A 26845-nucleotide genomic window follows, 5' to 3' on the forward strand; every position below is an offset into this window, starting at 1 on the left:
AATGAGTTTTGCTGCTCTCAGCTTGTTGGCCTGATAAACACTTTCTCTGTTGGTTACATTCACCATTTTGCATTGTTCTGTGTGTTTTTACGGTCCTGTCCATCAGAAACTGCATTTTTACAGAGCCTTGCTGTTAAGACTTTATAAAGGATTTGAATACTCATTTGTGTTTCTCAAACACATCTCATTTAGAGAGTCGATTTTCATTTTTGTCCTCTCTATTTTTCAAAAGCATTTATGTGGGTCCATTAAAAACTAGAGACTGCCAGTGTGCTCATAAAAATGTCTGAGAATTGTATAAATGCTCTCACTGTATCCTAATTTATTGGATTTGAATCCATCACCTTGAATACCAAGTTTACACTTAAACAATTATGCACATTGTCCTAAATGGTAACAATAAATCTGAGAAAAATAACATTTATAGCTTTTAAAGCACTAAAAATCCCAGGATGCACCAACCTGGTTAATATTCCTTCATCCATTGCATTCTCAATCACTGATCTTTAAAAAATGTAGGTGAAATGCATTTGGCATGCAGAGCCTGTTGGTAAAAATATTCAGAGGAATGGTAGTTTGGTTTTTACAGACAGACAAATCATTCACAGCAACAAATTAACGTAATATGTAAGACAGTATTCCAAACGGCCCACATATTTACACACGCCTTTTCTCACTTTCTACCCCTTCCTTCTCTTATCCTCCTGTTTTTGTTTTGCTGGAAGCCATGTGCTTATGCCACATTGACGTAGTGAATCAAAAGGGGTTTGATAACTACTGTCTTGGGCAGCCACATTGTTTAATTTCTCCTTTTTTGAAGTCGCGGGAGCTGTTTGTCAGGCATCAGGCAAAAATATGCAACGTGCTCCAAAAGGAGTCGTTTTGCTGCAGTGCTTGCGCTCGACCCAGCATCCTGCATCTGAAGCACATGCCCTCTGGGTCACGTTTTAAACATGTTGAGGACGGAGGGGCACAATTCTTCCTCAAGCTACATCCATTTGCATGAAGTTGAAATGGAACAGGCTGGCACTTCAGCTGGTGATGTCACTTCACCAGCTCCCTCCCAAAACCCATGACACCAGAGGCATGTGAAACGGCACCGAAGAGATATGTAAATGTGCCATGGAGAGAAGCCTATGAACCTCAGATAGATTTCTACTTTAAACACTCACCAAGGGCTGTGCTGGTGTGTTCTTGATGAGAGTTTTACTACCTGCATTGTCCACTGAGAACCCTTGTTCTGTGTTTTTGGTCTTCAGGCACACATAATGATTTTATGGCGACCTTTATGTGAAGCGAGTATTATTTGTCCGAAGAGTTACTTGATTTGCGACTGTGTGAAGATATAGAGTGTCTACGCCTTTGTTTTCTTCTTTTAAGTGCTAGTGTGCTGTAGTATGCCAGCTCAGAGGTTAACAAATGGTGAGACAGAATCTGTGCACCGGCCATTAACTGTAGACAGTGCCATCTGAATTAATGACGGGTGACTTGGTACCCCAGCACTGCTTTTCCTGTGTTTACTTCATGGTTAATTGGACCCTCTTCTCCCCCTTTATGGGCAAGGGTATGAACAGAACAAAACCTAACAAAACGGTGATTAACTGTGCTGTCTTTCATTTAGGGGCCTTCGGTGGCCTTCATAAAGCCACTTTTATTTTCGGCCAGAACTGAGGCCCAGACAGAAGTGCAGCCAGTTAACATCTGCTCAGGAGCTCTTTTGGGACCGCCAACGAGAAGGTCAGACAATGACAAACGCTCTGTTAGCTTTTGTAAAAGGGCTGTTTTGACAAATAATGTAAGAATGTACAAATATTTCCATATAAACCAAAGCAAACCAAGCAGTAAGCATGTACGAGGCAGATTATAAATATACATGGATTGTCAGAAGTGACCAGTTGTGTTCCTGTAGCTCAACTAGGATGACGTTAGCAATGGCAAGGAGACGAGTTTAAGAAATGCATGGGCTGATAATCTGTATCTTAAAGTAGAACTAATGTTTTTTTTTTTCCTTAATCAAAATAAAAAAGAAATGATTATATAATATACATAATTATTTGATGATGATGTTTATAGATTTTGGAGCTGATACTATCACTATGGTTCACTTTCAAAACTTTTGACACCAGATTTAAGAACTTTTGTAAACAACATTTTAACCAAATCTATGACCAGCTTATGATTTTCAAATGAATGATTCTTTTGAAACAATTTAGTGAATCAAAGCAATTTAGCATGATCAGAGTAGTCTCGACAAACCTAATGGCTCTTATGAGTTGGCTCTTATAGTTTAAAGCACACAATTTGCTGTTACGTTGTGCTTAAGGCTTGCAACATTTACACAAATTAATGAATAAAAAAATGGTGCCACATTTTGTTTGTTTTAGTATTCAAAATATATGTAGTTATTGGATTACATGGTAGTTACTGGATCAAATTGCAGTCTCTTAAACTGTAAAAAGTCTTTTTGCATCAAAAATGTATCATCTTTTGATGATGCAATATAATTTATTTTTTGTCAATGTGACTTTTTTTAAAACCACTAAAAATGAATTATTTACAGTTCCTGTCTTTAGCCAAGTAGAGCTTAGTTATAAATGGAAAATGGCCTGATATTAGCCATTTGATCGGCCTTGGCGATATAGTGGTCTATCACTTTTAATTACCCTAATAAATAAAACACATTTTTTATGTATGGGGGACAGAAATAAACTGTTAATGACCCTTTTAAGCACCAGAAATGAACCCAAACAGTCACCATTAACAGCACTATAATGGAGTCATACCCTCACTGCAAGGTATAAGTCAGGTTTCTGACCTCTTCTGATCCCTCATTTCAGGGTGGTCCATCACTGGTCTGATTACCTACATTCCATCTCTACTTTATTAATGCCCCTTCTCAGTTTTTACACCTACACTGGTACAGCCCAGTCGTCATAGCCGTAACCTTCCTCTCTTCAGCTCTCGTTGGCACTCTTGCCACATGCTTTCACTCTAAGATCTTTCTAGTCCTTTGGTGTCTAAATCTCATTCTTATTTGATTCACACGTTTGCTTGTTTGCTTATATGCAATATTTCACCAACAAAATATTTGTATTTTTTTTGGCTCGTGATTTGATGTTTAAAACGTTTTCACCGACCTAACCCTCCACTTCTCTTCCATGTCATTTCTTAACAGTATCCTCTCTATTATTCCCATTTGTGTTTGAGCAGATATGTTATTGTAAATGTTCACCTCATGAGCCACACTGCAGCCTGGTTTGGTGAATTAGGGTTGCTTTTTCTTATCAGTGGGCTGAAGAGCATGAAGGGTCCTCAAACCCTTTGGCAGAATGTGGCCTCTTCATTTATTCTTTCTCTGCTCTTATATGCTGCTTGCTCAAGGATCCACTTCAGTCCTATACAATGCTCCATTAAAACCAGACTGGAAATTATAGCTCTGACGTTCAGCTGCATAAACGATGCTCGCTGGCTGTAATTGCAGTTTTTAAAGTTATTGCGGCAACAAAGGCTTTGTTTGTGAAGACACGAGAACACTTTAAGGCAAGCAGCTACTAATGTGTTATGTTTTAATACTTTTCATACCCATTATAAATGTGCAGAAACAATTCAAGTTTACTCCTCGACCAACAGTGCTTGGTCAAACAGTGAGAGATGGAAAGCAGGAGGGGGAAAAAAATCATAAATCATTGATTTCATTTGGTGCCCCTAGTGGCGCTGAAATGACATACTTCACCGTTAAGATCTGTTTGTGACCATCTGTAGCTCTTGTTTTTTCTTTTAAAATTTGGCATCAGTTGTTGTTTGAATTAAAATGTCTGTATAGTTATATCTTACAGATCTGTAGTTAACCACAATTCCCCAAACTACCATTGAATCGAGGTCTGTGGTGCAAACGTACCCTACACTACTTTGACAGACAGCCAAAATTACTGATAAAGACACTGTATACAGAAATACTGCTCCCATTGGCTTTCTTTTTTTAAAGCGCAGATACAAACCGTGTGAGACTGGTCTTAACTGGGGCGCTGCCCTGCCTAAAGCCAGATTCATTTTTGTTTTGTGTGTGTGTGCGTGATTGCATGTTTGTCTAGGCGTACAATGGGTACTGGGTCTCACTGTGGCCAGATGTTCCAACTTTGTGAAGGGTGTGTGTCTGTGTGAGATGGATCAATTATCATGTAATCAGCTTTAATCTCCTAGACAGCCTGTATGCACTCAGCCAATATGCCCTGCAATGCAAACATGTATTATATTTTATTACCCTCTAATATGCCATCAATTTATGACCAAATTTTTTTCTATCGTTCATTATTTCTTATTCTTGCATTTCAATTAGCCAAGGTAAAAAGCACTTGCTGACACTTAAACAAGCCTTGCTGAATGAGTGAGAGGAGCACAATAATGTACGCGTCGCAGTCAAAGCTTATGAGCCTGTGCGATATGTCATGACGCACCTCTTATGAGCATACAGAATCTACATGATTTGACAACTCACTTCCCGTCCGTGTGATGTCAATGTCTAATGCATTGGCTTGCAATGTGCAGAGGCAATTGCTGGTGAAACAAAAGAAAAATCGTCATGTTTTATCTACACGCATCGCTCGGTTCTAGTAAAAGCATTGAGTTAGAAATGGATGTTTCACTCCAAATGTTTTTCAAATGGCTTAATAACCACTTCTTTTTAACCATACCGTTCTAAAGTGCTAAAAGCAAAGGCAGGCCAGCTTTTTTTGTGCAGACCTCTGTCTTTTTAATGTATTTTGAAACCTTCGGCAGGCAGCAATTGTCCAAACAACAACGTGCAAACTCAGTCATGTTTACCTGACACTAATAGCAGAACTTTGGAAATAATGCAGTGAAATATGTCATTTTTAACAAGCCTTCTCTTGTGATTTGTAAAATAGCAATTCACCAATAAATTATAAAAGCTCAGTTAAGACACTGTAGCACTGAAAAGCATACAAAGTAAAAAGAAAAAAGGAGAAAAACAGCCTCTGCCCAGCCTTTTAGATTTCAGCGGCACCCAGCACTCAGAGGGTTAAATCAGAACTGCAGTGAGCCCTACTGCAGTGTCTAAAGCATTTGGCTGATCGCAACAGTACATCAAGAGAGAAAAAATATCTAAATGGTTCTTCTTTTTTCTTTTCTTCCAAAAATCCTTTTATTGCATTTGTAACATTTGGCACAGTACAAATTCATGGTGCTTTTACAAGATAAACCTGCAAAGATCAACACTGACCTTTTACTGTTCTGTTTTTCATTTATTTTTTTCAAGAGAGACTTCTCAGTATAAATGTTTTTTTTTCTTTTTTATATTTTTCACTGCATTCTCTGTAGCGTTTAGAAATCACACAGAATGCCCTTTTAAACAAGACTACCCTCATATCTTAAATTCAGTACAGCATCTTAAAACAACTCATCTTTTAAATAGGAGTTATAAGTTAAAAAATAGTTTAAATTTATTTTTTTTATATAATCTGCTTTTCTATTACCAGCCCATGGTAGTTTCAGTTTTTCCATATATATTTATTTATAAGCATGTACAACAAGAATCAGTCTTTAAGAATTGCACTCTGTACAAAAAAGTAGTTCCTGTCTTTTTTTTCTCCTCTTTTGTGCATTCTATTGCATGTTTTTATGCTCAGGTCAGGGTGGGCCTATAGGGGGAGAGAGGGTCGTTTTGACTGAGGTTCTGATTTGTTGTGGGCCAGACTATATCTGAGTCTCTTGTACTTTCTCCTTGGTGTGAGTTTTTAGAACAAGGGCCTCAGGAGTAGCTGTGAGAGCGCTGGGCATGGTTCGAGGCAAAGAATTTCCAATGCTGTTGCTCTCTGTCCATTTGGCACCATGGCCCGGTGGCTTATAAGTGTTGAATTTGGGCTTCAGGGTGCTGTAGTCAATCTTATGCGGGCTGTAGTCCACCTTGTGAGGACTGTAATCCATTTTGGACTTGTGAGGGCTGAAGCCACAACTGACATATTCTGCTTTGAGGGGACTGTACTCTGCCTTGAAAGCACTGTAGTCAGGTTTGAAAAGGCTGCTGTCTGTCTTGAAGGGGCTGTAATCGGATTTGAGCTTGGGCATACTGTAGTCCGTTTTGGATTTTGGAACACCATACTCTGGTTTGAACGGGCTGAAGTCTGGTTTAGGAGTATGAGATTTGTAGTCCGGTTTGTGAGTACTAAATCCATGTTTGTAGGGGCTCTGCTCAGCTTTTTTGTGTATGTGATAATCCGGCAATGACTTATGTGGATAGTCTGTCAGTTTGTAAGAGCTGTATTCCAAAGTAGGTTGGTACATATAGTCTGGTTTAGCTTTGTAGGTGTTGTAGTCTGACTTATGTTTGTGGATGCCGAAATCATCCTTGAGTTTATGGGTACCGTATTCTAGTTTTGGTTTGTAGCCGTAGTCAGACTTGTGGGTGTTGTAGTCCAGTTTGTAAGTACTGTTATGATCCCTTATCTCTGGTAGAGTCAGTGCCCCCTCCCCTGTTGTATTGGCAGCAGATGCCGGTGGTGGCAATTCTTCCTCTGCCGGAATAATCTCCACAGTTCTGGCTGCAACACCATTGTTTCTCTGCTGATGCCGCTTTCGTAGTTTATAAAATACAATTAGCATGATTGCTGCTAGCAAGGTTACTGCCACGAAACAACCGATAATGATCTTTGTTGTCTTCATCACCTCATCCAGACTGGTACTGGCTGGGTTGGGCGGCTTTCCTGTCGTTGCTTTTGAGCCAGGTACAACAGATGGGCGACTTGGTGGAGTGTCAGTGCTCTGGAGCAGTACTGTCGGCGTAGAGATGAAAACTGGCTGAAAGACGGATGGTGAGGCCGTTGTAGTGGTGCTGGCACCTGCTGTAGTCGTGGTGGTTTTGGGCTTGGGCATTTCAGATCTAGGGCTCAGCACCTCCACTGTGACTGTGGTGAAGTAGCTGAGGTTGGACGTATTGAGCTCAGCCGCACTTACGTTTAGATAGGCCGAAGCATTGGAATTTCCGGCCGCGTTGGACACCATGCAGGTATACATGCCCGTGTCACCTGCTAGCACGTTCGAAAAGTTCAAAGTCCCATCATTCAGCAGTGTTATCCGTGGGTGGCTTGATGCATGAGTTAGAACCGTCCCATTCGGTAGGAGCCATCGCACAGCAGACATGGCCGCTGTTCGACATCGCAGTTCTGCCACACGTTCAGCAGAAATATTCAGGTCTCTTGGGGCATCTGCGATAAAAGGGGCGGAGCATTGCATTGCCCCGGTGTCACCCCGGTCCAGCTCAACCAACTGACGGCCTCTCATGTGTGCAGGGGAGTGACAACGCCCACAGCATGTGGAGTTGGTGGGTATGTACTCACGTAGCCAGCGCGCAAGCCAGAGTGAGTCACAGCCACAGTTCCAGGGGTTGTGGTGGAGGTGAATTTCCACCAGGAATTTCAGTGGTGTAAAGAGGTCATGGGGCAGTGAGCTTAGATTATTGTGGGCCAAATTCAGCTCCACCAAAGACGCCAGGTCATCAAATGCATTTCGCTCAATTAGCCCTATTTGAGAGTTCATGATCCATATTTTTTTGAGTGAAGATAGTCCCCTGAATGAACCTGGTTTAATCTCAGGAAAGAGGTTCTCTGAGATTTCCAGCTCTTCCAACCCAACCAGAGGCGTCAGGTTTGGCATCTCCCCTCGAATGTTGCACATCCCCAGGTTGAGGTACTTGAGGTTGACTAGACCTTCAAAGGCCCCATCGGAGATGTACTCTAGTTTCCTCAGTTCACCCAAATCCAATCTCATTAGGGATGGCACTCGGTTAAATGCATACGAAGGGATGCTTTCAATGGGGTTATTTCTCAGCCACAGCTCTCGCAGCTTGGACAGATACTCAAATGCCCCACTTGGCACCACTGTCAACCTGTTATCAAATAGTTCCAGTGTGTTGAGATTGGTCAGTCCACTGAAGGCACCCACTTCAATCTGTCTAATGGCATTGCGGCCCAGCTGTAGTATCTCCAGGTGATGGAGGTTGCGGAAAGAGTCGGCCTGCACAGCCTCGATGGCGTTCTCCATCAGGTTTAGGTGCCGGGTGTTGCTGGGTATACCTGGTGGCACGCGAGTGAGCCCACGCCTGGTGCACACCACCTTGCTTAGCTGGTTGTTACAGGAGCAATCAGTCGGGCAGCCCTGGGGCCCTGCCGCGGCCGCCACCTCCACACACGCTTGAACCATGAGAAACAGGGCACAGAGCAGGGCGGCTTTCCTGGCTCGACGCACAGCTACCCGCCCCAGGAGACTCATGATGTGGCACATTCATAATTCAGCATCGTCTGGGGGGGGTTGTGGGGTGATGATGGTGGTTGGGGAGAGGGGGGTAGTAAGCGGGGGGAAGGGGAGGGGTTCACCTCTGACTAATGAAGCCCTACCCTGGGTTAAACAACACTCTAGATTGTTTTTCCATTTACTGAACTGGAGGCTAAACGTTCAGTGACAAGTACTTGAGTAAAAAGGGAGAAGTGAAAAGCCAAGGAATAATGAATCAAATAAATCGAGGGAATATATTTTGTATAAAAAATGGTTGGAAGGGCTCAACACCTACCTCAAAGGTTTTATGCGTCCAATTTTTGCAATCACAAGATAGATTTTTTTTTTTTTTCCTCAAATTCCTATATTCCCAGGATAAGCAACGCCTTCTCTTTTTTTCATTTGTCAGAAAACAAGAGATGAATGCCAAAATGGCCCCTAATAAATCCACAGAGGAGCATCCGAGGAGACGTGTAGCAGCTCTGCAGGGCCTCAGAGCTTTAGGCAAAAGTACCAATCCAGTTTGGCTCCTATAGAAGCGCTCGCTCTCACACTATCCACAGATACTTGTCCTTGGATACCTCCGCTTGATGCTGCTACTAAATGCCCGTGTCTCCATAGAGGACTGCTCACACATGCTAAACCAGAGTAGGGGGAGGAAAAAAAGGGAGGGGTAGTTAGAGGGGGTAAAGAGAGAGGAATAAGAATGAGAAATCCAGTCTTTTCAAATGTTCTTCTATGCTTTTGTTTAAAGAATAATAAAAGTGTCCCTCCGGTGTTTCCACTCACTTTACTTTGTCCATCTCTCTCCCTCTCAGTACGTTTTGTCCGCTCGATTTGTCAGCACCTTGTCCAGCTGAAAAGACTGTGACACTGCGGTCATTAGCGCATTTCTTTTCTTAAGTAGCTCCGCGTTCCATCTCCGTGCTCTCGCGCTTGCACTCAGCGAAGGCTGCAGGGTTCTTTCTACACTTTTCCCAATAATCCTTCAATATTTCTGTAAGAAGTTGACGAGAGTCCAGGGGAGGTCTAAAGGGGGGTACCAGTGCAGAGGCAGCTCTGTAAGAAGGCTCGTTCACAGTAGAGAGATCGCTCTCTCTCTCTGCCTCGTTTTCCTTCGCTCTCTCCTGCTTTCGAGCGTGCTCTCTCTCCCCCTGGAATGAGAGAGAAAAGAGAGCGTTTCTCCCCCCTCTCTGTGACGTTGTGTCGATCAGAGAAGTATCCGTATAGCGCTGCAGTGCCCTGAGCTCAGTGCAGAGTTGGAGCTCTCAGCTTTGTCAGCGGCACAGCTGTTCGGCTCGAGCTGGTGGACGAGCGCTGAGGCTAGGGAAAAGTGGCTGCCCATGGCAACATCTTCCCTCGCTCCCTCCTTTCTGTCCTTTTTATTTTTAACCTCTCTGGCCCCGGGTTAGTCCACCTTCCCGCCGATGTGTTTTTTGCTATGTTCTGTGGTGCAGTAGCAGGCATCCGGGACACAGGCTTACATGCCTGCTCTTCTTTTTGTCCTTCAATGAAAACGTGAATGTACTGCTGACGCATCACACTCCAAGCAGTGCATTGGTTTGATGCATTGGTTTTAGTACGTTAGCTCATCCGTGTCCGCCCCCTCCTCTCTCTCTCTCTCTCTCTCTCTCTCTCTCGTTCTCGTTCTCTCCTCGCCCGCTCATGCTCTCTTTCTCGCGCTATTTCTTTCTTTCTCACCGTCTCTCTTCAAGGTTCTGGTATTTTGTAGATTTGTTTAGTTGTCTGCAGTCTGCAAGTGAACCGCTGCGATTTGCACCCGGTTGCTTCTGTCTCTCATATAAGAACCGTCCGATTGAGGAATGATTTTACTTTGTCCTCCACATTCCCAGCTGGGACCCCCCTCCCCTCGAGTTGATGTGATGAGGTGGAGTGATTTGTGTGGTCTGACCCACCACTTGGTCAGTGAGACTTCTCTGTTGACTGAACCTCGTGTGAGCGCGTGCCGATACTGTTTGACCGGTGTGCTTAGTCTATAGGGAATCATGGGAGGGGTACTGGACAGCTCAGCGTGTGTGCCGGCAAAGGCTATTGCTCTCTTAAGATGGATTAAGCCTCCTCTGGATGCGGTAGAGGGAGTCTCTGTACTGTGCAAAGCTGGGCCTGTGGTGTGAGGACACTTTTTTTCACTTTCTCTCTCTCTCTTTTATCCTCCCTTCTAAGATTAAAATATCTCCCCTGTCATGCAGTAAGATGGTCCCTGCTCGAAGAGAATAGGGCTCACCATTTTAAACCATTTCCTCTACGAACAGAGCTGCTTAGCAGTGCTCTTTTAAAGCATGGCCCTGTAATCACTCTCTCAAACATTGGGCATGTTGGCTTTCGCCCAGTGTTAGCCAGCAGGAGAAAGGTACTTTAAAGAGGTGCTTGCATCTCACGCTTGTAACAACAGATGTCATAGAATTGAACAGCAGTGCTAAACAGCACCCTGGGCAACCAATGGCTGGCATTTTGACACACCACTGTGTATGTGTGACAGTGAGTGTGAGATTGTGAATGTCTTGTGGCAACGAAATAGGACACATTTAGGGATTTGTGTCCCTGCTGCATAAAGCATGTCTGGAGACATTATTTAAATGCATATATACATATGAACCATGGGCTTACCCTCTAGTGAATTATGACCTATGTGTGCTTGAGTGTGTAATGTATATTTTTTTGTGTCCATGGACTACAAACCTCGGAGTGTGTGACTGCGGGTGGCCATTGGCAGCCCTCCACCATCATTTGGGCCATTCCACTCTCTTGCTGTGACGCTGACCCAGAACACCATGCATGTAGTGGGGACACCCAACCCCCACCCCTTCAAACCCCAGGCCTTCTGGAATGATCTTATGCTGGCGGAGAGGGCCCAGCTTGCCAGCTCAACCCGCCTCAGGCTGAAGGACGCAGGGAGAGGTCTGCTCTGTATCGGCACCAGCGACCCAGTTTGGCGGGTTGGGTCTTGTCAGTAAGTGGGCAAGCGAGGGCAGGATGGCCGCCTCAGGGTTTGCCAGTCTATCTGGGATATAGGGTCTGCTGCATGTAGGTCAGCCTACTTCCCTCGTCCAATTCGCTGAAGAGGACCAGTACCAACCCAGCGATATTTGTGCTTTCTGTACAGTAGTCTTTCAGAGCATATGTGTAGAAGTTGGGAAAAGGTGGCAAACCTTTTACATATAATTTATTAACAATGTGGCATTCCAACAATTAAAAATAAAGCTGCATAGAAATGTATGACCTGATTTCATTGGTTGATTTCCGTAAATCAGGCAGTTCCCTAGAGACACACTTGAATGTAACGCATATATGAAGTTTAAGCACCCAATAATATTGCACCTGATTTGTTTGTTGTGAAACTAAGATAGATATATAGATGGATATCTCCATAGGAAGTGGACACCTTGAAACACGTGCTCTTTCCACCCTTGTTGACCAAACCTTTAGATTTTTTCATTATTTCTCTCATGCTCTGAATCAATCAGCCTAAGGCAGGTGGAAACACTGATTTCGGCTAACACTTGTGACCTTGAGTGAGGAGGGGTGACCAGACACTTACTTTCAATTTCATTTCAATTTCCAGGAATTAATTCTAAAAGAGATTACAGCCGCCACAGTAACCTGAGCTCTCTGTCCGCTATCATTCACATCATATTGTCCAGCTGTGAACAGCTGTTAGTAAACACATGCAACAAGATTTAGAGGTTTATGTATCATTTCACTGTGTTATCATCTCATCTTTCCCTCCGTTTCATCCTCTCTCATCATTTCATATCTGTTCTAGTTTTCTGTTCTCTGCTCCAGGCCTCTATTTCCTTTCCAAAATCCCCCCACTCTATTTTAACTGTCTGTAATATAATATTTGAGGGCCAGTGGATGGTTAATGATATTTGTCTTGGTTGTTTTTCCCTGTGATGGATTGACTGAGCTCAAGACAATCCACTCCGAAGGGATGGAGAGAGTGTCATCCCTTCTGCCTCCTCCTCCAGCACTCTTGTAATGGCTATTGTTTGCAAACTAATGACCTTCATTAAACTTCTCTGTTTTTTAGAATGTTCCAACCCTGATTGAAAGCTTATGCAGTTATTTTAAAGGGATAGTTCACACAAAAAGCAAGTGTCTAGTCATTTACTCACATTATTGTTCCAAACCTATGTGACTTTATTTACAAAGAGTGCAAAAGGACACATTTGAAGACTGTGCTGATCATGAAATAACAAGGTTGACTGAAGCATTCAAACTTCAAAAAAGGAGGCAATAACACCACAAAAAAAAAAAATGGCCCATATGACTTGTGCGCTACTGATCTTCTGGAAAACATGCAACAGCCTTGCACATAAATTTGATTTGTCAACTATTACTGTTTTTTACATTTTTTTATATTTCTTTTATTCTTTTCACAAAACCAGTTTGAATGGTTTGTTCATGAATCTTTGATCCAGTTCTAAATTTCAACTTGCACTTCTGTGGGTATGTGGAAGGTGCCTCATGTCAAAATGACTGACTGACTTCTTTTAATGAGATATAGGGAGCGGAGTTAAATTTTTTTGTTCTCTGGTGGTTCTTGAGGCCTGATATAGAGTATTCATTAGCAGAGGATGAGAACCCTGAGTCCTTATTTAACTGCATATTAAATGGCCCTTTTTAACGTAACGTACACACTGAAATGAAGCATTCACTCAAGGGTAAAACGATGTCATTATTGAGTGCCAAATTGTTTTTCCTGAAAAAAACAATATGCGGTGTAGATAAAGAATATTTAAGGGCCCTTGCACACTAGACTGAACGATTGATGGATGAGAATGAATAAAATGCGCTTTGAAAACTGGACTGGAAATTAAGCAGGAATACAGCAAATTGAATTTCCGAAATGCAAATGGACCCAGCTCATTGGGTCCAATTGCACCAAATTTTTATTGAATAACATATTAGCTACTTTTGAATGTAACACAAAAATATAATTTTTTTTTTCCTTTTTTTTTTTTCCTACTTCCCTCCTCAATTCAGTGGGTTTGCGGTAGCAAACTGTAATGTGTGGGCACACTTAGGTGGCTGTGTTTTTCATTTTTAAAGTCGTAACCAACTTAGAGTGAGCATATGCTACAAAACCATAACAGCCTTGCAAATGTGTGATTAAAGTAATTATGTTGATTTGCACCATAGTTTGGTTGTAGAAACTGTATGACAGTTCAGAACTGAGCCTTTTCTGGAATGTTAAAAGATCATTTAAAATAATTCTCAAACAGGGTAGGGTTTAGCTGCATTATGATTGGCCTGGCTTGCTTAGCATTCTAGAACACTCAGTGCTCATTTCCCCTGAACTGTCATGCCACCCAGCATCTGTAAAAGCCTCTTTCTGAGTCTGTGTGGGACTATGTGAATAAATGGCTGTGTTTTGCTGAAGGGCTTTAAACCTCTCACTAAACAGCTAGAGGATGGAGCAAGGGCTTCTTTCTGCCCCTGCAATCTCACAATCAGGCAATCCCATCCATCTCCTCTCAATTTGAATCCCATCGTGCAAATAAATCCCACCCAGTCAGACTTCCGCTCTAGAAACACCCAGCTGAGATTGGTGTTCTTGCTGCAAAATGACTTGGATTTTTTTTCTCTCTCCTGGCTGACCATAAAAGATGCAAATTATTTATCTGGACAGCATACGATGTGTGTGTGTGTGAATGTTTGCATATGCATATGTTTGTTTTATTTTTGTATATGTTAAGTTATATATAGTTACATTTACATTAAACAATCTTTAATTACACTAAATATTCACTTACATGGTGTTTTTTTTAATCACATCTGCTGGAAAAACAGTGGTAAGCAGTGCAATACCTTTACTGGTAATACATGTAATTTCATAATTTTTAAACCCATTCTAATAACCTCTTCTATGCTAGCCAGCTAGATAGCGTTACCTTGGTGACAAGTTTAAATGAGCAGAATTCACAACAGTGTTCAACACCAAAAACATTCAGCCAGGAAACCAAATGTTTGCAAGGAAAAACAGAATTGAGTCGCAGTACATTCCTGACTTGATTGAGCATAAGACAAATTTGTAGACTTATTGGTTACAGAAATGTATTGCTCCTGCATTCAATTGCCTTTAAATCTCAAGTTTATCAAATCAGTCCGCTGTGCTCATCTTACTTTTTATGCCAAATGTCCAATATTATCCTCACCTTATCATGCACAATACCTACAGATTGCGGTTATATTTCACTCTCGTTCCTCATCTTCCAAAAAAAAAAATATTCATACGAGGTCACCAAAAGGCCATCTTGGCGGCATCAGATATCACCCATGACTGCTGCTAGAAGCTCAGAGGCTCTGAGGAACGAGATTTTGGTGTAATATTTCACAGGGGCTTTATATTGGGGTATATAATGGGGTCTAATATATTCCAATGGCACCATTAAGCTGTAGAGTTACAGGAAGATTGAGGTCTGTTAGATTTAAACGAACAATATGCCCACAGCATTTTCTAGATGTGAAGGGGAGAGAGAAAGGTGCACAGGCCTACATGCAATCTAATGCACAAAAAAATTATATCCACTCAGAAAAGGCAAATCAAGGTGAGTTTTTACGGTGTTGGAAAATATGGATACTCTATAGACTCACTCTGCCATGCTAGCTTTGTGCTTATATCCCCCAGTCAAAGTTTCCTTCACACTTAGTGGCGATCCACATTCGAGTTTCTGATGTATAGACAATTGGCTGCCTAGAATGGGAAGTGTAAATTACGTTTTTACAGAGTGTCCATTTTTCAGTCACTCAAGGTAAGTGTGTTTAATCTTGTGTGCACTGGTACAGAAATATGCTAATGTTCGGTTTAGCTAATGTCTATCCAATGCGGTTTCAAACACGCAGCCGCACCATCACTAAAGTGGGGGACCAGTGGGTTGTGGAGAAAGCTAAAGGGGTCCTGGGGAATATGATGGAAAGCTCTAGAATAAATCCCCTTAAACTGTGGGTTGTGACCTTTCTTAAATGTGTTTTGTGTTGCGGTGCAGTATGGGATTTCCCTGAGGTGACTGCCTGCTGTATGCAGAGAACACATTCAAAGCCCAGCTCAATAAAACAGGGGCCACTCCTCGCTCTGGCTAGAGTTGAGCCGTGTTCTCAAAACCTTCTGACAATGAGGACGCAGAGAGTGAGCGATTGATGACATGGTGCGAAAGGAAAAAAATAGTGGGGAGGAGGTTTAAATACGACTGATGGCCCTTCTGTTTGTCATTTGAAGCCCTGCTAATGCAAGCAGATTTGTTTAGAGACCCTTTTCTCAAAATCCCCTTTTCATATATACATGCCTGCATTTTGTTTTCATTTTTTCATTTTTTGCTAACCAGGCATGCAGATTTAAAATCCATGTGTGGGCTGATCTTTGCTACTTGATACTTGATACTTGCCTTTATTCTTATTATTCAGAGTAAAAAGATGCCATTAAACAAATATTTAAAATATACCATCTTAGTGTTGTTTCTCTAAACATTTCTGATTACAGATTTTATGTGATTAGTCTCAGTAAATTACAGCAAAAGTGTGAAATTGATTTATTTTTTTAATCGATTGACAGCCTGTGTGTGTGTTGTTGGAATGCAGTAATGTCACTCATAACGTTGAACAGTAGTTCTACACTGCTCTTGTGTGATTTCCGAATAATATAGTGCTTTAAGAGGAGCTTGTTTTAAAATTTAGATGCTCTCGCTCAGGGCCAGATCAGTGTCCTTCATGCACCAGCCCTGAGTGGCATGCTGTATTTATTTATGTGGGGTAAATTTTTTTTTTTTTTTTTATACTACTATTTTTCGACCATATAGAGACATAGGGTTCACTCATCTTGACAGTTACAGAGTAACATGGCTTTAAATATTATATGAAGAAGCGTATGAGCCCCTGGCCCCAACACACTCAGACACGTGTGCTGTCATACAACATCATGTTTTTTCTAAAGAGATTCCTACTACAGGAAATTCCTGCAGAGTTTGTTAATATCATATCTAGTCTCCAATTTTTAAGTAGGATAAAGTGAGTTAAGATGTTTAAACTAGGAAACTATTTTACCACAGTTTTGCCATTTATTTAGAAAGTCCCCTTAATGATACAGCTGCCTGTCATAGAGTAGTGTTTTTTTTTATTATTGTTACTATTATTGTTAATACACTTTATTTTGCTTTAGCACACCACTTCCTGCTTGTCTTGCATTTTCTCCATCTCCGTTTTTCCCAGATGAATTTCACAGTGCCGTATGCAGGTCATCCCAACTTGGATCTTTCGCTTTGGTGAAAGCCTTGTCTTCAGGCTGTGTGCTCACTCTCTTCTTCAACCTTCTGCTAAAAAACAGACAGAACATCAGACAAGAAAAGAGAACACTAAAATGAGGGAAACAAAGGAGGGGGGAGTGTAAGTGAGGAAGTAAAAGAGTAAACTCCACTCATCCCCAGAGCTGCTGACGACAGGGCCTACGTCACTTTGTATCTCTCTCACTTGCACACACACTTATTCTCTCATACATTGCACAAGCGTAGCTCCATGCCCCCCAGCTGAAAGGTTTATATAAGACCCTTTTTGGATCTGAGAGAGAATAGCATGAAAGTAGAGCATATTTCCTCACTATCTTACCAGCGGCAGGTATAAAGATGCAGATAATTCCACAGTGAGCAATTATGAGGTATCGATTTAACAATTTTTCAATATGCTGTGAGTACAGGTGATGTTTGCAACTTTTTTGTGAAAATACTACTATCCAAGCCATAATATGAGCTGTAAGTTAGCCACGTCCTCTCATATTTTAGATTTAAAAATAGCCATAGACAAACTGGAAAATAAAAAATAACACCCACGTTTTACCTGTCAAGCCTGTCTGAGAGCTGAATGTTTTTATTGTATATGTACCTTTTATTGTAAATTTTGAATAATATGTCTATGTAGTTGTCAGAAACCAGGGAGACAATGTAATTATCAGTTTCTTACATGTCTTAAAGCATCTTCAGATGCTATCTAGTAGTTTGAGATCATGTAGACTCGTCTTTTGTTAATTGAAGGGTGAGTTTTGAATTTTATAATTAGGCTAGAAAGTTTGCAAGAAGTAAATGCTGGATCAATGCATTGCAAGGGCGTGATCTTGTTCTACATACTTAAAATGCATTCTTTAAAAAGGAATTCAAGGACGTCTTGCTGACTTTGGTTGTCTTTTTATGAATACACATTGAAAAATACTTCCATCATTAACAAAAAAAAATCTTGTACACTTTGAAAGTTTGATATCAGTTGAACTAATATTAATTAGCCTTTTTTTTAAAATGCCAACGCTATAGTCACACTAAAATCATAACAATCCTGTTTTTGCAAATTTTGACTTACAAACCCAAGATAATGTGGTTATATCTTTGCTTTGTCCAGCTTAATTATACTACAAATGTCCTTTGCGTTGTATACATGATGCTTGACATGTTCCTTCAAATATTCAGTTACACCTTGTCTTGTAAAGTTGCAGTCACATTAGCAAAGTTTTGGTGAAATGTTGCAAAAAAAAAAAAAGTTAATTGTTTATTGTCAGTTCCATAATGATGTTTGAAGCACTGCTCACAAAGTAACTTTCTAACTAACCAGCTGTCCGTTGGTGTATGTAGCAAATTCACATGAACCACTGAACCATTGTAAAATCTACATACATTTTTCACCATCTAGTGAAATTCCCATTTGTGTGCATTTCTATTCATATAATGCCCATGGAAACTCTCTAAACAACTGTAAATATGACAGTATCTTAAGTCATAACCGATCAAAGATGACTGTAGCCCGACTAAGCAAAAACCCCCTATAGTCCAATTCACATAGTTATTCTCTTCTATCTATAAGCTGTACATTTTGATTTCAATCCTCTTGGTTTTTTTGATTTGTAATTGGTCAGCAAAGCTGCTGTGAAAACAGCATGTGGTGTATGAAGTGAACAACAAAAGGTTGCTCACGTCTTCAGCACACATCAGTGACCCGCGATTGCATAAACCTTAATAACGTTGGTGCAGTGTTACATAACAGCAACCACTCAGCGCTGCTTCTGCTTACCAATAAGCACACTACTCTCAAAGCTGCTGGCATAAATGCTGATGGGGCCTTCACTTCACGGCTGATTTTTCACCAGCACATCTCGTGCTTCAGATGTCTGCTCAGACATAAGTTTGCAGCAGACTCCTTACTCGACCCCTACCCACTCGTTTTCCCTCTCATCATCCATCTGATTCGCACTTTCCCTTCCCGTGCGGCCCATGCACATTTCTTAGAAGTGTAATTCTGACTCGATCTCAGTTAAGCGCTGTTTTCTGCTGGATAACGGAATGTATGGCACTTCATCGTATCTTAGTATTGGATCTGTCTCTCCTCTCTCCTGCCTTTCTTTTACTTTATCTGCTCCTCTTTTCCTGATTTCAGAGTCAGAATGTGTCTATGTTCAGGCAGACTTCCTCTTTCTGGCTGATTAGCAGCATCTGAGCATCCCGCAGTCTTAAGGGGGGCAAAAAGAGAGGGGATTTAAGAGAAAGTCAATCGTTTCTCCATCGCTCTTTCTGCTACCTCTTTCTCATGAAGCTGTTTGGGTGCACAGCCTTGGGTTTGACAAGAAGTCAATCGTTTAGACCGTATCAAGGAGAGCTTCAGAATTTTACTTTTTCTTTTTTTTGCTGCCAGAACTTGTAATTGATTGACAGGTTGTCCTTGGGACATTGTGGCAATTGTCAGTGTCACTTTATTTTATTTTTATTTTTCCATTTCCAACTGTATTCTAATGAGCCCTCAGTACTTTCGGTCCAATTGTGTTCAGTTGCCATGTTTTGTGTTACTTGCATTGTGTTTTGAGCCTAAAGGAGATGATGTGGCATTTCCTTATTTCTGATTCAAGCAAAGACCTCAGGTGAACTTGGGTCAAGTGTTCATAAAGATCACCCAGGCTAAGAGACAGTCACACTTTAATTGCATTTGTACACTGCATCCTATGCGTATTTGATTAGAGTAAAGATGAGACTGTGAAACTGTCGGATGTCTTTCACCGTCTCTAACTCCAGACACCTTTCACAGCTCTGCAATACCCTATGTATTGAATAGACTGACATTTGAAATGTTACACAACATCTCAAGAGCTTTTTGTCCTTTAAGAGTCAATACCGATTGACAGCCTGTGCTGGATTATTTAGATTGTGACTTTGGATGTAAAACTCATTATGATATATTCTTCTCTCAGTTGCTGTTGGTCTACACCATCTCCTCTTTTTGACAATACACTTGCTCTTGGAAATGCAAAAAATGAGTTGTTGTAGAAATGGAGAGCAAATTCCCTGAATATATCACAGGGCCAAAGGCCATTCCGAGACAAATGGAAATTCACTGGCATATTCCAGCTCATTAATTTGGTCAATTGCTTTGTACAAGATATATGTGCTCCAGTGTCTGGTTTTGAGTCAGACCCTTTACTCTTGGGAAGATGGTTTCATGTAGCTTCATTTTTTTCCTTTGTTTTATTTGTGTCCTCCGTGCCACTTTCATAGAAAACGGAAGTAATATCAGCAGGAAATAACATGAAACTGACTCGAATGTCTGTCATTCATATGTTTGAACGTGTGCAAACCTTCTGACTTTTTTCAAATTTATTTCATTTTAAATCTAGTGCACTCTTTTCAGTTTATACATTGTGTCGTGTTTGTCACTGTGGCAGGTCTTTTCGGCGTTTCACGCCATGCCTCAGGGGTTCGACTCCTGCTTAACGAAAGACACTGAAAAATGAAATGCGATTCTCAACCCCCAGCCCTCCTCCTCCTATTCCTTGTTTTCTGTTGTTCTGTCCTATTCTTGTTCGGCTGTCAGAGCGGGACGGGCAAAAATGGCCATTTGAGTGACACTGGTTGGCACATCATTCTGAGTGTTGGTGGGAAAGGGGGCTCTAGATAAATGGTGATGCGCTTCCCATGATTGCCTGCCGCTTTGCGTCACCCCTCCCTCTGACACTTGGGAAAAGCCAAATAACAGCTGTGCTCAATGAGAAATGTCAGGCTGATGTTAAGGATACATTCTTTTTGTTTTTACACTTCGCTCCTAATATGCGTTTGTTTTGCTGATTTTATAGTCTACATTATCACAGCGAATAGGCATGCTTGGAAACAATCCACATAACACTTCATGACTTTCTAATGCACAGCTCTATGGGAAATGAAGTGTAAAGCTATGTGGTCTGAATGTCTTCTGACTTTTACAACATGGCACTCATCGCTCTCTTTGAGATTCTGAAGGCCATGAGAGCTGCCATTGTCTGTCTTTTTACGTAACTGGACTACCTTGACCTAGGAATTGGCTTTCATTGTGATCTATCTGTGCATGCGTGTGATGGATGTGTGTGTCGACGTGATGTGAATGCGCTACTTCTGGGAATAATGTGTCTTGATTCAGTTGCAAATCATTTCCCTTCCTAAATGTGTTTAATGTAGCATGACAGATTTTTGACGACTCCCCATAACTGTTATTCTGCTATCCTTCCCCATAAATGCTCATATATAGACACAACGTGACAGCATACCCTTATTTTTATCACCTAGTCAGTCAGTACAGTAGTTTGGGGTCAGTAAGATTTTCAATCGTTTTAAAATTAGCAACTTATGATCACTGTGGCTACATTTGTTTGGTCAAAAAATGTAGCAAAACCTTTTTTTTTTTTTTTTTTGTATAATTTTAAAATGTAATTTATTCTGCAAAGATTATTTTTAGCCTTCAGTGTCACATCATTTGATGCTCAAGAAATGTCAAAAAATATTTTTAAACTTAAACTTTAATTTAATATCACTTTTAATCATTTTGATGTAGCCTTGCCGAAAGTATTGATTTCTTTCAAATAAATAAATAAATAATTGGATGATCGTTTATACTTTCATTTCCTTGTAGTGCAGTGGACCTTTGCTAACTAAAACCTAAACCTATTTGTGGCCTAATTCCTCCACAAATACAAGTCTACATATTTCTGATCAGTCATCTGGAAAGGAAATAATGTCTGATATTAGCAATATTACAGATGTAGCTCAATACACATTGATCAGGGTGCAAGGGCAGCCGTGAAAGAGATGGATTGCAGTTATTGCCGCCATTGATTTTAACAGCCATGCTGTTAGAGTCCATTCAGAAGCTCACTCAATCGTTCCTCCTTCTATTGTCATCCCTTCATCCAATCAGATGTCTCCATTCACGCTCTATGACTTCTCATGCTCTCAATCATTATCCTGAAATGGTCCAACGAAAAATCATTTAAATTTCTATACTGCTTCCGTTAATGTTGTCTTTCAAACCACGGGTCGTTGTTTCTCTTTGATCACCTCAGCTTGAGCCGTAACCATAGATACGAATATCATTCACACAAGTCACATGACTTCTCACCAGCCAATGTCATTTGTTACAGAGTTCCTGACGTGAAGAGAGCAGTGCATGTACCCCTGTGGAGAGAGATCAGGGGTATTGATTTCTCCACCCTCCCCTGCTGGTCTTTGTGCCGTGTGGAGATTGACCAGTTTAAGAGAGGATATGAAGGAAACACTTTTATTATGATGTGTGACCTCATGCGTCTCTCGGCTGGACATTTGGGATTTCTAGCTCATCTTGAGGGTTCTTCTGAATTTCTTGAAGAGAGCTTGAAGAGACACTGTAGTCTAAAGATAATTTGACCCCCAGAGGAACCGCTCCAGGTTCTGAAGATGCTTCAGATGTTCCAGCTGTTTGTTTGCAATGAGACCGAATAGAAGAGCTTGTGTCGTAGGGGTCCTTTCAGGATTGATTGCTCCATAAAGCCATGTAGGTCATTTAGAGGGGACCACGAGTCTCATCGACTAAATATTGACCTGTTCCCACAGAGGCCATGGGAGTCATTAGAATAAAGGCTTCATACGCCTTTAAACATCCAAGCAAATGCACACGTGCAAACACGCACTGGTGGGATTTGTGTACGCATGCAGGCATATAAATGCTCTTATGAGAACAAGTACCGCCACTCACACAATTTCAAACTTGCATCATTCGCTAAGTGTTTGCGTGTGTGTGTGTGTCAAAGGATTTGTGTGTGTGTAGTATTAAAGCTGCTTAATGCAAACTGTTCAAAATGCAGCCTCACTGACAGACTTTTAAATGGACACCATTTGGGAGATACTTGAACACCACTGCCAACATCTGCACTCAAAACCGGTGTGATTTCCATATCTTTCGCCAGCATTGCCAGTGATTCGCTACTTGTTTTCAACCCTCAGGAGGATGTTTTGTGTTAAAAGGCATTAAGTAATGCAGATAATGAAGCTTTTTGCTTAATTCTGCTTTTTTCCCTGCAGTAAATTACATGGCGAACAAAAAAATCAGCCCCTCATGCCTCACCTCCTACTTTCATCTTGTCTTCCAGGTCATTTAGTGGCTTGACTTAGCAATGCATAATCTTTGATTACTTTTGTTGACTTCCTCATTTTGTTTCTTGACTTAGTTTAAGTAGACATGGTGTACCTCTCATGTCTGACTTTTTTGTTGTTTTTTGTAAACATTATGATCCTTTTGAGCTTGACACTCATTTATTTCATTAATTTTTGATTAAGCTTTTTTTACTTTTTAGCTTTTGAACTTATTGCTTTTCTTTTTTTTAACCTAATATTTATTTACTTTCAGCTTTATTTGTTTACTATTTTTATATATATTTAGTTAATAATACCACTATCATTGATCAACGAAATGTGAAAAAATTCACCTATTTCTTTATCCACTTTGATATAAATGTATCAGTACTGTATCATGTACTGTAATTTCAGTAATATAAAGGCAGATTTCATAGCAATATTTCATAGAAATCATGATGCCAGTTTATTTAGAATCAATAAAGGAGAGAGGTAGTTCTCATTTTCAGAAAATGCCCAGTGCAGTTTATATATATTTTTATCATAATTTACTCAGTTTACACAAACATTTTCATTCACTTAAGTTGAACTGACTCTTGACCGCTGGACTTTTATTAACTTCCTTGATTTCTTCCTCTGCATGTGACTTTTATTCTTGTAGCTGTCTCATTTCATTGGCTGTCCTGCTAAAACACTCCTGCTTTTATTTAGTGCAGTGCTGGACCTTTTGAGTCAGCACTAAATCCGAAAATGGTAGACACTCACACGTCCACTCACAAGCGCACACACACAATGTATTACAACACTACTCCCTCTTGAACTTCAGCCCTCTAACAGTTACATGACTGGGAGTTTGAACCTATAGCAAATGTTGTCTGCCAGCTTTCTGCTAGTCTGATGGGCGGAAGTGCCTATAGGGCACTCTTACTGATGTATTAATTCTGCTTTGCTTTTTCAGAGAGGTTTAACAACTCTCTCTTGCTTTCAATCAATGGACTCTCACGCATTGGCCTTAGATTGAGCCATTGATTTAAGCCATGTTTAAAGAAGAACGTTCTTCTTGTTTAATCTTTGCTGCTGTTGTATTACTCTGTTTGACCACTGTTTATGAGAGTGCTTTCTTTTGATTAAAAGGCCCATTAACTGTATATTTTGAATCCAGAATAGATCCTCTACCATTAGTGCTTCGATCCATCATTTATTTGGTAGGGGCTAATCCATTTTATGGATTCACCCTGAAACCTCTGGGGCTTTCACGGTTGTACCAGAGGTTTTAGTCTTAGCTAACCAATGTCTGTGTATGCTTTTTTTTGTACAGTATGTGTTTCAGTAAACATTACAGAACAGAAATAAAGCATATGGAACAAACAAATTCACCTGCAGAAAATAAAATGAAGACTTGTCTGAAACCCTGTTAGTTATTCTGGACAAAGATAAGTGAGTATGAGTGGTAACACAATTCTTCCAATAAGTTGACTAAATCTACAGAACCACTCTTTTTGGGTATTATTATTCAAATGAAATGTTTATTATTAATGCATATTTTTCTAAATTCTAAATGTGCAGTGTTCCTTTAGCGTGGTATACATAACTGTTATTTTTTATTATTAATTTAGAATGTAAATTTGTTCAAATATAGGCTAATTTTAAGATTAGAAATATTTTTTTTAAAATTGATTTTAAATTAGTTTTTTGATTCTTTACATTTCAGTTTTATTTTAGTGGTTGGGCTAGGGATTGTTTAATTGATTTTATTGATTGATTTAATTTAACTTAAAGTAGTAATATAATAATTTCCAGTTATTGCTTTTTGATTGCAAATCATTTTTTTCTAAATAAAAAAAATATATATTTTATTTCTAGGGTTTTTGTCCGTCTATAATTAGGTTTATATGAAAACAATAGAAGTCTGTTATGTTCTTATTTAGATAATGCTTATGCGGATCCAGGTGCTATCAGACACAGTATTTTGAAGCATCTCAAGCACTTTACATTACAAACTGTACCGTGGGGGCCATCTGGTGTATCTGCTTCCTGTTCTGGCTGACTGTCCTTCCTGTTATGCTTTTACCTCACAGATGGCACCGCATGGTGCCATAATTTGACGTGGTTGCTATGGTTACACAAGGTTAAGTGCCACCTCTGAACTCTGTGCAGTGCACCTTACTTAATATTGTGTGTTTCACATGTACTTTCATTCTCTTATGTGAGGTGCAGTTGTGCATGTTTGTCTCGTGGTAGTGGTTGGTAACAAGCGTTTCCTCAGAGCCTCACACTTGAGTTAAAGCTGCATTAATTTAACTAAAGCTGCACTAATTACAAGCCCCCACCACAGACCTGTGACAACACCATCCCCCTGCTGAACGAGCTGAATGCCTTCTTTGCTCGCTTTGAGGCACAAAACAGCACCACTGCACAGAAGACTCCACCTCCTCCCGGTGACCAGGTGATGACGCTGTCCCCGGACAGCGTGAGGAGGTCCCTCAGCAGGATCAATTCACGCAAAGCTCCGGGTCCTGACAACATTCCTGGGCGTGTACTGAGAGACTGTGCAGTGGAACTCACTGAGGTCTTCGCAGACATCTTCAACATCTCACTAAATCAGGCTGTTGTCCCCACATGCTTCAAAGCTACCACCATCATTCCAGTCCCTAAGAAGTCATCTCCATCCTGCTTCAATGACTACCGTCCAATAGCACTCACTCCTATCCTCATGAAGTGCTTTGAACGGCTAGTCTTGCACCACATCAAGTCTGTCCTCCCCCCCTCCCTGGACCCCTTCCAGTTTGCATATAGGTCCAACCGCTCGACCGATGATGCCATCACCACTGCCCTCCACCCAGCCCTCACACATCTGGAGAAAAAAGACTCATATGTCAGGATGCTGTTCATGGACTTCAGTTCAGCATTCAACACAATCATCCCTCAACAGCTCACTCACAAACTGGCCCAGCTGGGGCTCAATACCTCTCTGTGCAACTGGCTGTTGGACTTCCTGACCGGGAGACCTCAAGCAGTACGGGTCGGCAGTAACACATCCAGCACCATCACACTGAACACTGGGGCCCCCCAAGGATGTGTGCTGAGCCCCCTCCTCTTCACTCTGCTGGCCCGCGACTGCACACCATCACACAACTCCAACATTTTCATTAAGTTTGCGGATGACACGACTGTGGTGGGTCTCATTAGCAACAGAGATGAGGCAAACTACAGGAGCGAGGTGAGCCGCCTGGCCGGGTGGTGCAGTGACAACAATCTCTCTCTGAATGTGAAGAAGACGAAGGAGATTGTTGTTGACTTCAGGAGAGTACACACTCAGCATGCCCCTCTGACCATCAACGGTGCGACTGTGGAGAGAGTGAGCAGCACCAAGTTCCTGGGTGTGCACATCACTGAGGACCTCTCCTGGACTAACAACACTGTAGCACTGGCCAAGAAAGCACAGCAGCATCTCTACTTTTTCCGCAAATTTAGAAGAGCCAGAGCCCCGGCCCCCATCATGTGCACCTTCTACAGAGGCACCATCGAGAGCATCCTAACTAGCTGCATCACTGTGTGGTATGGCGCTTGCAACGCATCCTGCCGCAAGTCACTTCAACGCATAGTGAGAGCAGCTGAGAAGATCGTTGGGGTCTCTCTCCCCTTCCTCCAGGACATTTACAACACCCGTCTCACCCGCAGAGCCCTCCGCATTGCAGGTGATCCCACCCACCCGACACACAGCTTCTTCAGTCTGCTGCCATCAGGGAGGAGACTGCGGAGTCTCCAGGCGAGGACCAGCAGACTGAAGGACAGCTTCATACATCAGGCTGTCAGGAAGCTGAACTCCCTCCCGTCCTTGCCCCCCCTCCCCTCTTTCACCCCCATTTAACACAGCAACACACTAGGAACTCTGACTCTGTGACCCCCCCCCCCCCCACCGACCAACAAACTGTGACCGGCACCTGTCACTTGTGCAGCATTGGCTGATCACTACCCATCCAACATTGACTGCAAATTACCTCTTCGGATAGTTTTTGTCAGACTATCCGAACAGTCACTTCAACTTGTCACTTTAACAGACTGATAAGCTCTTCTTGCACTACACTCATAACAAAACAAAACAAATCTGCACAGTTTTGTTTTTGTACATTCAACTGGTTTGCACTCCATCTATTCTGCCA

General features: G+C 41.4%; 2 protein-coding genes across 2 annotated transcripts in view; one reads left to right on the top strand and one right to left on the bottom strand.

The window, feature by feature from the left end:
• The window catches only part of LOC306858201 (staphylococcal nuclease domain-containing protein 1), a 189156-nt gene that overhangs the window by 96993 nt on the left and 65318 nt on the right, over positions 1 to 26845 (top strand). The window lies entirely within an intron of this gene.
• Positions 5321 to 9810, bottom strand: LOC306858310 (leucine-rich repeat-containing protein 4-like). Its single transcript, XM_079398765.1, has 2 exons — positions 9076 to 9810; positions 5321 to 8924 (listed from the first exon to the last, which is right to left on the bottom strand). The coding sequence occupies exon 2, from the start codon at positions 8293 to 8295 to the stop codon at positions 5713 to 5715; it is 2583 nt and encodes an 860-aa protein (XP_079254891.1). The 5' UTR covers positions 8296 to 8924; positions 9076 to 9810; the 3' UTR covers positions 5321 to 5712.

Source organism: Barbus barbus (genome assembly GCF_936440315.1).
Source record: "Barbus barbus genome assembly, chromosome: 39".
NCBI classification, from domain to species: domain Eukaryota; kingdom Metazoa; phylum Chordata; class Actinopteri; order Cypriniformes; family Cyprinidae; genus Barbus; species Barbus barbus.

What these genes read in the sequence shown, in the direction of transcription:
- LOC306858310 (XM_079398765.1), bottom strand. Translation starts at nt 8,295, where the DNA reads ATGTGCCACATCATGAGTCTCCTGGGGCGGGTAGCTGTGCGTCGAGCC.